The 13,410-nt window shown below is 36.7% G+C and overlaps 1 protein-coding gene across 1 annotated transcript in view; it reads left to right on the plus strand.

The window, feature by feature from the left end:
• The window catches only part of NID2 (nidogen 2), a 141,980-nt gene that overhangs the window by 74,794 nt on the left and 53,776 nt on the right, over positions 1–13,410 (plus strand). The window contains exon 11 of the mRNA XM_074213350.1: positions 1,619–1,762. Within this exon, the coding sequence (XP_074069451.1) occupies positions 1,619–1,762 (144 nt within the window). The remainder of the gene's footprint in view (positions 1–1,618; positions 1,763–13,410) is intronic.

Below are 13,410 nucleotides of genomic sequence, written 5' to 3' on the forward strand. Positions count from 1 at the left end.
TACTCATTTCTAAAATATATAGAGAACTGAGTCATATTTATACAAAAAAAAAACCCAAGTCATTCCCCAACTGACAAATAATCAAAGGATATACAAAAGCAATTTTTGGATGAAGAAATCAAAACTATCTATAGTCACATAAAAATCGTACTCAATCCTTATTGATTAGATAAATGCAAATGAAAGCATCTCAGAGGTGCTCACCTCTCAGATTGGCTAATATGACCAGAAAGGATAATGATCAATGTTGGAAGTGATGTGGGAAATCTAGGACACTAATACATTTTTGGTGGAGTTGTGAACTGATCCAGCCTTTTTAGAGAGCAATTTGGAATTATGCCCAAAGGACAATAAAACTGTGCAAAACTTTTTGATCCAGCAATACCACTACTTGGTTTATAATCTGAAGAGATCATGAAAAAGAGTAAAAACCCCACATGTACAAAAATATTCATAGCAGCTCTGTTTGTAGTGGCAACTGAAGGGATACCCAGCAATTGGAGAATGGCTGAACAAATTGTGTTATATGTATGTTATGGAACACTATTTTTCTAAAAGAAATCATGAGGGAAGGGATTTCAGAAAACCTTGGGAAGTCTTACATGAATTGAATCTGAGTGAGGTAAGCAGAACCAGAAGAAAATTATACATATTAACAACAACATGCAGTGATTATAAACCTTCATGGACTTGTTCACTCCATCAGTTCAATAATCAGGGACAGTTTTAGGAGATCTGTGATGGAGAATACCATCTCTATTCAGAGAAGGAATGGAGAGTTTAAACAAAGACCAAAGATTATTATCTTGAATTTTTAAAAAGTTGTTTTATGTATTACATAATTTTGCTATTTCTAATGTTTTCTTTCTTCTTATGGATCTGTTTTTTCTTTCAACACATTCAGTTTTGATCCATGCATGTCATGGAAACAAATGTAAAGACTATATCAGATTGCCTTCTGTTGGGGGGAAGTGAGGGAAGTGAGGGAGAGGGTAAAATTGTAAAATTCAAAAACCTTGCAAAAAATAATTGATAGAAACTACTATTGTATGTAATTGGAAAACAAATAAAATATTTATATAATTTAAAAAAGAATTAATTATGTCTTAATTATGAATTTAATTAGACCTTAATTATTATGTCTGAAGATATAAGCTAAAGGCAACTGTGATGGTAAAGTCGATAGAGCTTGGAATGAGGAAAACCTGAATTCAAACCAGAACTTAGTTTCTAGCTGTGAATTGAGCAAACCATTTAATTTCTATCTGCCTAATTTTCTCCATATATAAAAAAGGGATAATAATACCACCTATCTCTTATAGTTTTGTGAGGGGTCAAATGAAAAAAAAATGTCTGTAAAATGTTTCCTTCCCATCCCCTAAATGTGAATTTTTTGCAGGAGGGAAAAAGGAGCCCTTAGGAATCCAGAGTCAAAACACTGGATACAGTATTGAGTATACAGAAATAGTAGAATTTATATCACACTCCTCTAGAGCCAGAAGTGCCTTAAAGACTGATATCAAGACTTGAATCAAGAAAAATACTAATCTTCAGAGTTAGACCATAACTGCCTAATGAAATTTAAAATGCTTTTCTTTCTTTTCTTTTCTTTTCCCAGTAATTGCTCCACCATCCAACCCTTGTGAAGAAGGCAGTCACAATTGTGCTCCCATGGAAAGGGCCCAGTGCATTTATCATGGAGGCACTTCTTACAGCTGTATTTGCCTTTCCGGTTATGTTGGCAATGGACATGAATGTACTGGTAAGCACAGACAAATCAACCCTACTGTGAGAAAGTAATATTTGACTTTCTACTTTTTTATATAGGTGCCATTTTTGTAATGCTAAATGATTTTTTTAGCTTATGCATATTTTTGTCATGGATAAGAAGCTCATTTGATTAGGGTTTTTTAAAAATCTTAATTGCTATAAGCAGAAGAGAAATGAAAATAAGGTTAATTGGTTCAGACTAAGGTTTGGTTTTGTTTTTTAATCTAGCTATTTGGGTAACTTAAATTTCTTTGTACATAATGTTTAAAAGTTGTGTTTTATACTTTACATGGGCTTTGTTTTTTGTTTTGTTTTGTTAGCATTGGCAAGAGGTAAATAGAAATTAAGACTCTTTAAGTGTTTAGAGATTTGCTATATTCTCTAATGAGATTTTTTTTTACCTTTTGCAAGGCAACAGGGTTAAGTGACTTGCCCAAGGTCACACAGCTAGGTAATTATTAAATGTGTGAGGCTGTATTTGAACTCAGGTACTCCTGACTGCAGGGCTGGTGCTCTATCTACTGTGCCACCTAGCCTCCCCTAACTAATGAGATCTTTCACTCTCTTATTCACATTTTGGGTCTACAAATTATACAATCCTGTATTCTAGTTATAGATAAATAGTCACAATTAAAGACAGGTCTGTTGCATTCAGGTAAGAGTGAGATGGGGTCCAACACTGGCTGTGACAGCATAGACTAAATTCCAGTAAACTTGAGTGAACATTTTGGGTGTGGAAGGGGACATGACTGAATCAGTAGAGGAAGTGGCAGCTGGAGTTCTTGGTCCTCAAACACTAATAGGGTCAGAATGAGATTGCAGGGGTATCTTTGCTCAGGACTGGATTGCAGTCCTGAGTTGCAGTCCCAGGGTGAGGAGGCGCACTATAGTACACCAGAGCTTGAAGCCACAATGGGGCAGGGATCCTCATCACAGTTCCAAGGCAGAAAAAAGACAGATAAGAGTATAGTCAGGAGAGTAGTATCATACCACATTGGAAGTAATTATAGGTCCCCAGAATTAGCACTGAAAACAGTTATACAAAAAGTCTAAAGGTTGGGACAATGCATATTCCACTCTGGGAGCAGAGCACAACATTAACATAGAGTTAAGAGTAAAGAAAAAAGTTGAAGAAAATCAGCAAACAATAGAAAAAAATCTTGGTGACAAGGAGAATCAAAATGTAAACTGAGAAGACAAAAAAGTCAAAATCTCAAAGGATTTAATACATAGTCTCAAAGAAAAATATGATTTGGTATTAAGCCCAAAAAAATTCCTGGAAGAGCTCAAAAAAGATTTTAAAAATCAAGTAAGAGAGGTAGAAGATATTTTGGGAAAGAAATGAGAGTAATGCAAGAAAATCATGAAAAAAAAATGCTTAGTAAAGGAGACACAAAAAATACTGAAGAAAATAACACCTTAAAAAGAGGAGGCCAAACAGTAAAAGAGGTACAAAAATCCAATGTGGAAAAGAATTAGTTGAAAAATAAAACTGACCAAATGGAAAAAACATTTACAAAACTTCACTTAAAAAAAGAACTTAAAAACTAGAATTTGCCAAATGGAAAAGGAGGTATAAATGTACTCTGAAGAAATTCCTTAAAAATTAGAATTAGGCAAGTGTAAGCTAATGATTTCATGAGAAATCAGGAAACATTCAACATCAAAAGAATGGAAAAATAGAAGAAAATGTGAAATATCTCATTGGAAAAATAACTGTTCTAGAAAATAAATCCAAGAAGGACATTTTTAGAATTATTGTGTAACATAAGATCCATGATCATCAAAAAGAGTTTTGATATCACTCTTCAAGAAATTATCAAGGAAAACTGCCCTGATATTTGAGAATCCAGTAATAAAGTAGACATTGAAAGAATCCATTTATTTTCCTGAAAGAGATCCTCAAACTAAAACTCTCAGGAATATCATAGTCAAATTTCAGAGTTCCTAGGTAAAGGAGAAAATGTTACAAGCAACCAGAAGGATACAGTTCAAATATTGTGGAGCCACAATTTAGCGACTTCTGCATTGATGGACTTGAAATGTGATATTCTGAAGAGCAAAAGAGCTAGGAATAAAACTAAGAATCACCTGCCCAGAAAAACTGAATATAATCTTCTAGGGGGGAGAAATGGATATTCAATGAAAGAGAGGATTTTCAAACATTCCTGATGAAAATGACCAGAGCTGAATGGAAAAAGTTTGACTATTAAATACAAGATTCAAGGAAAGCATACAAAAGGAAAGGAAATTCAATAAGGTTAAACTGTTTACATTCTTAAATGGGGAAATCATAACTCTAGCAAGCAGCTAGAAAGAAACAATTTAGATACCTGGCTGCATCAACATTAAGGGATAGAAGGGCCTGGAATGCAATATTCCAAAGAGCAAGGGAGCTTGGAATGCAGCCAAGAATACACTATCTGGCAAAACTGAGCCTTCTCCTCCAGGAGAAAAAAATGGACATTTAATGAAAGAGGAGACTTCCAAATTTTCTTATTGAAAAGACCAGAACTAAATAGAAAATTTGGACATCAAACAAGAGACTCAAGAGACACATGAAAAAGTCAATAAAAAGAGTAAAGAAAAAAACTGCTATCCAATAAGATGAAACTGGCTATAACCCCAACTAGGAGAAAGATTCTCGTAACTCTCAAAAATTTTAAATCTATTAGAGAGAATATGCTTAGCCAGAAGTATTGGACACTCATGACTTAACCATGACTCTGATAGAGTGATTTAAAACAATATCTCCTTAAAAAGGGAGGATAGTAAAGAGGTAGGAGGATGGAAGAGATTGAGTGGGGTAAATTACATTACATAAAAAGGTACAAAGTACCTATTGTAATAGTGGGGAAGAAGGGAGGAGGGGAAAACTGCCTGAATCTTACTCTCATAAGTTTAGGCCTAAAGTTAACATATGCACACTCAGTTAAGTTGAGAAACTTATCTTACCTTTCAAGTATTAAAAGAGGAAAGGTGGGGGGAGAGAAACTAACAGAAGGAAGAAGGGGCAAAGGAAAAGGGAAAGAAAGGGGAGGGGGGTTGGATACAAGGGGGCAAACACAATGAAGGTGGTGATATTCAGAAACAAAATTCTGGGGAATATGGGTAAAGTGAAAAAAGGGGAAAATATAAACAGAGGGAAGATAGCATGGAGGGCAATAAAGAGTTAGTAATTATAACTTTGAATGTGAATGGGATGAACTCTCCCATAAAATGTAAAAGAATAGGAGACTGGATTAAACATCAAAATCGTACAATATGCTGCTTGCAAGAAACTTATTTGAAACATACAGATACATACAGAGTAAAGGTAAAAGGTTGGAGCAAAATATATTTTGCTTCAGTTGAAGTGAAAAAAAGCAGAGGTAGCAATCCTTATCTCAGACAAAGCAGCTGCAAAAATTGATCTCATTAAAAGAGATAAGGAAGGAAACTATATCCTCTTAAAAGGTACCATAGACAATGAAGCAATTTCCATTGTAAATATGTATACACCAAGTGGTATAGCATCCAGATTCTCAGAGGAGAAGTTGAATAAGTTACAGGAAGACATAGACAGCAAAACTCTACTGATGGGAGACTTCAATCCCCCAATCTCAGATTTAGATAAATCTGACCACAAAATAAACAAGAAGAAAGTTGAGGTAAATAGAATGTTAGAAAACCTAGACTTGATAGATCTTTGGATAAATTTGAATGGGTTTAGAAAGGAATAAGTTTTTTCTGCAGTACATGGCACTTGCACAAAAATTGACCATGTACTAGGGCATAAAAACCTAATAAGCAAATGCAGAAAAACAGAAATAGTGAATATATCCTTCTCAGATCATAATGAAATAAAAATCACAGGAAATAATGGGCCAGGGAGAGATAGATCTAAAACCAATTGGAAACTAAATAACCTTATTTTAGAGAATGGGTAAATCAAACAACAAATTATAGAAAAAATTAATGATTTTATCCTAGATAATGACAATAATGAGACAACATACCAAAACTTATAGGATACAGCTAAGGCAGTTGTCAGGGGATATGTTATATCTTTAAATGCTTACATGACTAAATTGGAGAAGGAGGAGATCAATGAATTAAACATGCAACTAAAAAAATGTGAGAAAGAACAAATTAAAAACTCCCAATTAAAAACCAATTAGAGATTCTAAAAATTAAAGGAGAAATTAATAAAATCAAAAACAAGAAAACTATTGAACTAATAAATAATAAACTAATAAATAAAACTAAGAGTTGGCTTTATGAAAAAACTAATAAAATTAATAAACCTCTGGTTAATTCGATTAAAAAAAGATAGTAGAAAGGGTGGCTAGGTGGCACAGTGGATAGAGCACTGGCACCAGAGTCAGGAGTACCTGAGTTCAAATCCAGCTTCAGACACTTAATAATTACCTAGCTGTGTGGCCCTGGGCAAGCCACTTAACCCCATTGCCTTGCAAAAACTAAAAAAAAAATAGTAGAAAACCAAATTGCCAGTATCATAAATGAAAAAAGTGAACTCACCACCAATGAGGAAGAAATAAAAGTAACAATTTGGAATTATCTTGCCCAATTTTATGCTAATAAATTTGACAATCTAAGTGAAATGGATGAATATTTACAAAAAAATATAAGTTGCCCAGGTTAAGTAAAAGAGGAAATCAAATACCTAAATAACCCTATCTCAGAAAAAGAAATTCAATAAGCCATTATTGAACTCCCTAATAAAAAAAATCTTCAGGGTCAGATGGATTCACAAATGAATTATATCAAACATTTAAGGAACAATTGGTTCCAATTCTGTATAAACTCTTTGGGAAAATAGGTGAAGACAGAACTTTGCTTAACTCTTTCTATGACACCAATATGGTGCTGAAACCTAAACCAGGAAGAGTCAAAACAGAGAAAGGAAATTATAGACCTATATCCCTAATGAATATAGATGCCAAAATCTTAAATAAAATCTTAGTAAAGCCATTATAGCAACTTATCATTAGGATAATACACTATGACCAAGCAGGATTTATTCCAGGAATTCAGGGTTGATTCAACATTAGGAAAACTGTTAGTTTAATTAACTACATAGAACTTATCAGAAATCATACGATTGGGTGGGCGGAGCCAAGATGGTGACAAGAAGGGATCCAGTCTTAGGAGCTCTCTGATAAAATTCGTCAGCTAAGGACTCTAACTAAACTTTCGAGAGACAGAACCCACAAAGGGACCCAGTGAGGCAGTTCTCCTACTCAAGGTAACCTGGAATAGAGCAGAAAGGCTCTGCTCCCCGGGGTCAGAGGGGTGGCCCGCCAGAGGTATGGCCCACCAGAGCCAAAGAACCTCAGCCTCCCAGAGGCAGCCCCAGGGCGCTGGGGGGTCTCAGCTCACAGCAGTGGGGGAGTCTCCTGAGCTGCACCCTGAGGAGCACCGGGCACAAAGTGGGGGAACAGTGGGGGACCTCTGCCAGAGTGAGCACGTGGAGCCCAGCTCTCAGGGCACACAGCAAGCAGCATCTTTTTTCCCCAGCCCTGATCCAGGAAACAGAAGCAGGAGGAACCGGTAAGCAGGAGCCCGCAGGGCATGAGCCCATTGAGCTGAGGGAGGGGAGTGAAGAGAGACTGCCTAACTCTGTCCTCTGCCCCTGAAACAGGACTCTGGGGCTCTGACCACATTCTAGGCCCCCCCATAGAACAGCAGCCCCCCCCCCACATCAGCCCCTTGGCAGAGGGGGGCGCTTATGGTCATTCACAGACCTGGAGGGAGGACAGAACCTCACACACTGAGACCCTTGTGGGAGTATCTCAAAAGCTCAAGAAACACCTCAAACCAGGCCCAGGCTGGGAAAATGAGAAAGCAGAGAAACAAAAAGAAGACTATTAAGAAATATTTTGCAAATCAGCCCAAGAAGGACCAAAATACTTAGTCTGAAGATGAGGAAGCACAAGCTCCTGCATCTAAAGACTCCAAGAAAAACAGAAATTGGGCTCAGGCTATGATAGAACTCAAAAAAGACTTTGAAAATCAAATGAGGGAGTTGGAAGAAAAACTGGGAAAAGAAAGGAGAGAGATGCAGGAAAAACATAAAAATGAAGTCAGCAGCTTAGTCAAGGAAATCCAAAAAAATGCTGAAGAAAATAGCATGCTAAAAACCAGCTTAGGTCAAATGGATAGAACAGTTCAAAAAGTTATTGAGGAGAAGAATTCTTTAAAAAGCAAAATTGGCCAGATGGAAAAAGAGATAAGAAAACTCTCTGAGGAGAATAAATCCTTCAGACAAAGAATAGAATTCAGGGAGATTGAGGAATTTAACAGAAATCAGGAATCAATACTTCAAAACCAAAAAAATGAAAAATTAGAAGAAAATGTGAAATATCTCATTGAAAAAACAACTGATATGGAAAACAGACTTAGGAAAGATAATTTTAAAATTATTGGAATACCTGAAAGTCATGATCAGGAAAAGAGCCTTGACATCATTTTCAAAGAATTACTACAGGAAAATTGCCCTGATATTCTCTAGAAGCAGAGGGTAAAATAGAAATGGAGAGAATCCACCGATCCCCCTGAGAAAGAGATCCCAACAAACCAACCCCTAGGAATATTATAGCCAAGTTCCAGAACTCCCAAGTCAAAGAGAAAATGTTACAAGCAGCCAGAAGGACACAGTTCAAATATCATGGAGCTGCAGTCAGGATCACACAGGACTTAGCAGCAGCTACATTGGAAGCTCTAGGGCTTGGAATACAATATACTGGAAGGCAAGAGAGCTTAGAATGCAGCCAAGAATGAACTACCCAGAAAGGCTGAATGTCCTCTTCCAGGGAAAAAGATGGACTTTCAATGAACCAGGGGAATTTCAAAGGTTCCTTTTGGAATGGCCAGAGCTGAACAGAAGGTTTGATCTTCAGATACAGGACTCAGGTGAAGCATGGAGATTGGAGGAGAGGGGGGAAATATGAGGGACTTAATGAGGATGAACTGTGTGTATTCCTGCATAGAAAAATGACACTGATAATACTCATATGAACCTTCTCAGTTAATAGAGCAGGTAGAGAGAGCTTTTATAGTTGAAGCACAGGAGAAAGCTGAATTCGAAGATAAAATATGGTGTAAAAATGGAGTCAATAGAAAAAAAAGGGAAATGGAATGGGAGAAAGAAAAAGGAGAGGGGGAATAGTCCAAGATATTTCACATAAGATTTTTTTTTATTACAATGAGCTATTGCAATGATATGGAAGGGGGGAGGCAAGGGGGAATGAGGGAATCTTTGCTCTCATCAGAGAAGGCTAGGAGAGGAAACAGCAAATATACTCAATGGGGTATAGACATCTAGAGTAAGAAGGAGGGGGGAGCAGGGGGAAGGGGTGGGGATGTGAATAAAGGAGGAGAGGATGGACCATGGGGGGGAGAGTGGCCAGATATAACACATTTTCTTTCTTACTTCTTGCAAGGGGCTGGGAATGGAAGGCCTGCCCAGGACCACAGGGCCAGGTGGATTCTGGGCCTAAGGGGTGGTATGGGGGCTCAGGGCTTCTTGGCCCTGGGACCAGGGATCTGTCTGCTGTGCCACTCAGCTACCCTACAGCAGAGTCAGAGTGAAAGGAGAGAGAAAATAGAGTACATGGTAGTGGAGAAATAAGAAAGGAGGGAGTTGTGATCAGCAATGGCAACGGTGGAAAAATATGGAAATAACTTTTGTGATGGACTTATCATAAAGAATGAGATCCACCCATGACAGAGTTGTTGGTGTTGGAACAAAGACTCAAGCACATTTTTTGTTTTGATTATTTGGGGGAGGGTGCAGGGCAAGTAGGGCTGGATGGCCTGCCTGTGGCCACATAGCAGGGTGATCTTTGGGTGTCTGGGGCCGGATTTGGACCCAGGTGCTCCTGGCTCAAGGGCCAATGCTCTGTCTGCCACCCAGCCACCCCTACTATTATTACTATTTTATTTTATTTTGGGTCTTTTTTTCTTTTTTTTCTTTTCTTTTTTTTGGTTTTTGCAGGGCAGTGGGGATCGGGTGGCTTGCATGTCACAAGGCTGGGTGATTGGGTTTATGAGGCTGGATGTGGACTCAGGTGCTCATGGCTCCAGGGCTGTTGCTTCGTCCATTGCGCCACCTGGCCATACCTACAATTATTACTATTATTATTTTTTTATTTTAATTTTTTTCCTCTCCCCTTTACTTTTTTCGCCCAAACAAGTCTATCTATATTCATGGGGGAGGAGGAGGAGTATTTTGTTTACTTGTAAACAAGAATATTTTATTAATGTAAAAAAAACATTTGTACAAAAAAAAAGAAATCATACGATTATATCAATAGATGCTGAAAAAGCCTTTGACAAAGTATAGAACCCATTCCTACTAAATACACTAGAGAGCATAGGAATAAATGAATTCTTCCTTAGAATAATAAGCAGTATCTATCTGAAACCATTAACAAACATTATATACAATAGGGATAAGCATTCCCAATAATGTCAGGGGTGAAACAAGGATGCCCTTTATCACTACTACTATGCAATATTGCGTTAGAAATGTTAGCTTCAGCAATAAGAAGAGAAAAAAGAAATGGAAGGAATTAGGATTGGGATGGAAGAAACAAAACTCTTATTCTTTGCAGATGACATGATGGTATACCTAGAGAATCCCAAAAAGATAAAAACCACTAGAAACAATTAGCAAGTTTAGCAAAGTCACAGGATATAAAATAAACTCCCATAAATCCTCAACATTTCTATATATTACTAGCAAGATACAACAGCAAGAACTAGAAAGAGAAATCCCATTCAAAGTAACTTCAGATAATATAAAAGTCTTGGGAGTCTATTTGCCAAGGCAGAGTCAGAAATGTTTTGAAAACAATTACAAAACATGTCTCACACAAATAAAATCAGATTTAAATAACTGGGAAAACATCACCACTCATGGATAGGCCAAGCTAACATAATAAAAATGACAATTCTACCATAACTAAATTACCTGTTTAGTGACCTACCAATCAAAATTCCAGAAAATTACTTTAATGAGTTAGAAAAAGTTTTAAGTAAATTCATATGGAGAAATAAAAAGTCAAGAATTTATAGGGATTCAGTGAAAAAAGTGCAAAAGAAGATGGCTTAGTCTTATCAGATCTAAAATTATATTAAAAAGTATCAGTCATGAAAACTGTCAGATATTGGGTAAGAAATAGAGTGGTAGGTCAGTGGAATAGACTAGGTACAAAAGAGATAGCAGGAAATGATTATAGTAATCTGCTCTTTGATAAACCCAAATAGTCCAGCTTCTGGGATAAAAACTCTCTTTTTGATATAAACTGTTGTGAAAATTGGAAGTTAATATGGCAAAAACTTGGAGTAGACCAACATTTCACTCCCTATACCTTGGTATAAGATCAAAGTGGGTACAGGATTTAGACATAAAAGACAATATCATAAGCAAACTAGGAGAAAAAGGAATAGTTTACCTGTCAGATCTATGGAAAGGGAAGCAGTTTATGACCAAGGAAGAGATCATTAAAAACAAACTAGTTAATTTTCATTAAATTAAATTAAAAAACTTTTGCAGAAACAAAATCAGTGAAACCAAGATAAAAAGAAATGTAGTAAATTTGGAAACAATTTTTACAACTAGTATTTCTGACAAAGGACTCATTTCTAAAATATATAGAGAACTGAGTCACATTGATCAAAAAAAGTCATTCCTCAATTGACAAATGGTCAAAGGATATGCCCAGGCAATTTACAGACGAGAAAATCAAAGTGATCCATAGCCTTATGAAAAATTGCTCTAAATCATTACTGATTAGAGAAATGCAAATTAAAGTATCACTGAGGTACCACCTCATACCTCTCAGACTGGCCAATATGACCATAAAGCACAATGATCAATGTTGGAAGGAATGTGGGAAATCTGGGACACTAATACATTGTTGGTGGAGCTGTGAACTCATCCATCCTTTCTGGAGAGCATTTTGGAATTATACCCAAAGGGCAATAAAATTGTTCATATCCTTTGATTCAGTAATACCTCTACTGTCTATACCCTGAAGAGAAATAATTTGGTCAATAATTTTCTTCACATATACCAGACAACTGGTCATTTAATCCTTGAATGAATTCTTCCAGTAAGAAGGATGCTCTGGAAAGCAAAAATCTGATTCTCCACAACCTTTTATCCATTTTCATCATGATCCATGATATAACAGTACCTAGGGGGAAATAGTTCACTGGTTAGATCTAAATTCTTCACACTGTGAGCTGTAGAAACCTACATGGCTGAAAATCATGACTGCTTTAGAAATGCTTCTCAGAAAAAAAACAAACATCTCTTGTCTCAGAAGATCCTATTTCCTTTCTTTGCCTTCTTACAAGCATCTGTATTGGGAATACCTTTAAATTCCTTCTCATTAACTGAAATCTAGCTTTTATAATCTTAATTTTTTAGGTCTATAAATAATTATTTCCACAGCTTTGGGAACTCTCAAATCAGAGATAGTAAGAGCATTGGGCAAATGGTGAGAAAGAGATTAGCTACAGAGGACTTGCTATCACTGGGTGTTTACAGTGTAGCAGTTCCATTGTCTGTACGCACTTCTGGGTCACTGTTTCAGGGCATAAAGATGATTTGCTGTTTCAAAGGAGTGGGGAGCAGAGCCCTTGTAGAGCAGTATTGATTAGGTTAAGGATAAACAGTGACAAAACATTGTTCATCAATGACTAAACAAGTTATGATGTATAATTATGATATATACTATTTTGCTATAAGAAACCACAGACAGGATGGTTTCAGGAAAAACTGGTTTATTTACTTATTTTTTTAAATTTATTTTTATTAAAGATATTATTTGAGTTTTACATTTTCCCCCCAATCTTGCTTCCCTCCCTCCTCCCCTCCACAGAAAGCACTCTGTCAGTCTTTACTTTGTTTCCATGTTGTACCTTGTTCCAAATTGGGTTGGATAGGAGAGAAATCATATCCTTTAAGAGAAGAGAAGTCTAAGAGGTAACAAGATCAGATAATAAACTATCTGGTTTTTTTTTTTCTAAATTAAAGGGAATAGTCCTTGCGCTTTGTTCAAACTCCACAGCTCCTTATCTGGATACAGATGGTACTCTCCTTTGCAGACAGCCCAAAATTGTTCCCAATTGTTGCACTGATGGAATGAGGCAAGTCCTTCAAGGTTGAACATCACCCCCATGTTGCTGATAGGGTGTTCAATGTTTTTCTGGTTCTGCTCATCTCACTCAGCATCAGTTCATGCAAATCCCTCCAGCTTTCCCTGAAATCCCATCCCTCCTGGTTTCTAATAGAACAATAGTGTTCCATGACATACATATACCACAGTTTGCTAAGCCATTCCCTAGTTGAAGGACATTTACTGGATTTCCAATTCTTTGCCATCACAAACAAGGCTGCTATAAATATTTTTGTACAAGTAATGTTTTTACCCTTTTTCCTCATCTCTTCAGGGTATAGACCCAGTAGTGGTATTGCTGGGTCAAAGGGTATGCACATTTTTGTTGCCTTTTGGGCATAGTTCCAAATAGCTCTCCAGAAGGGTTGGATGAGTTCACAGCTCCACCAACAGTGTAATAGTGTCCCAGATTTCCCACATCCCTTCCAACAATGATCATTATCCTTCC

This window comes from Macrotis lagotis, chromosome 1 (genome assembly GCF_037893015.1).
Source record: "Macrotis lagotis isolate mMagLag1 chromosome 1, bilby.v1.9.chrom.fasta, whole genome shotgun sequence".
Classification (NCBI taxonomy): Eukaryota; Metazoa; Chordata; class Mammalia; order Peramelemorphia; family Peramelidae; genus Macrotis; species Macrotis lagotis.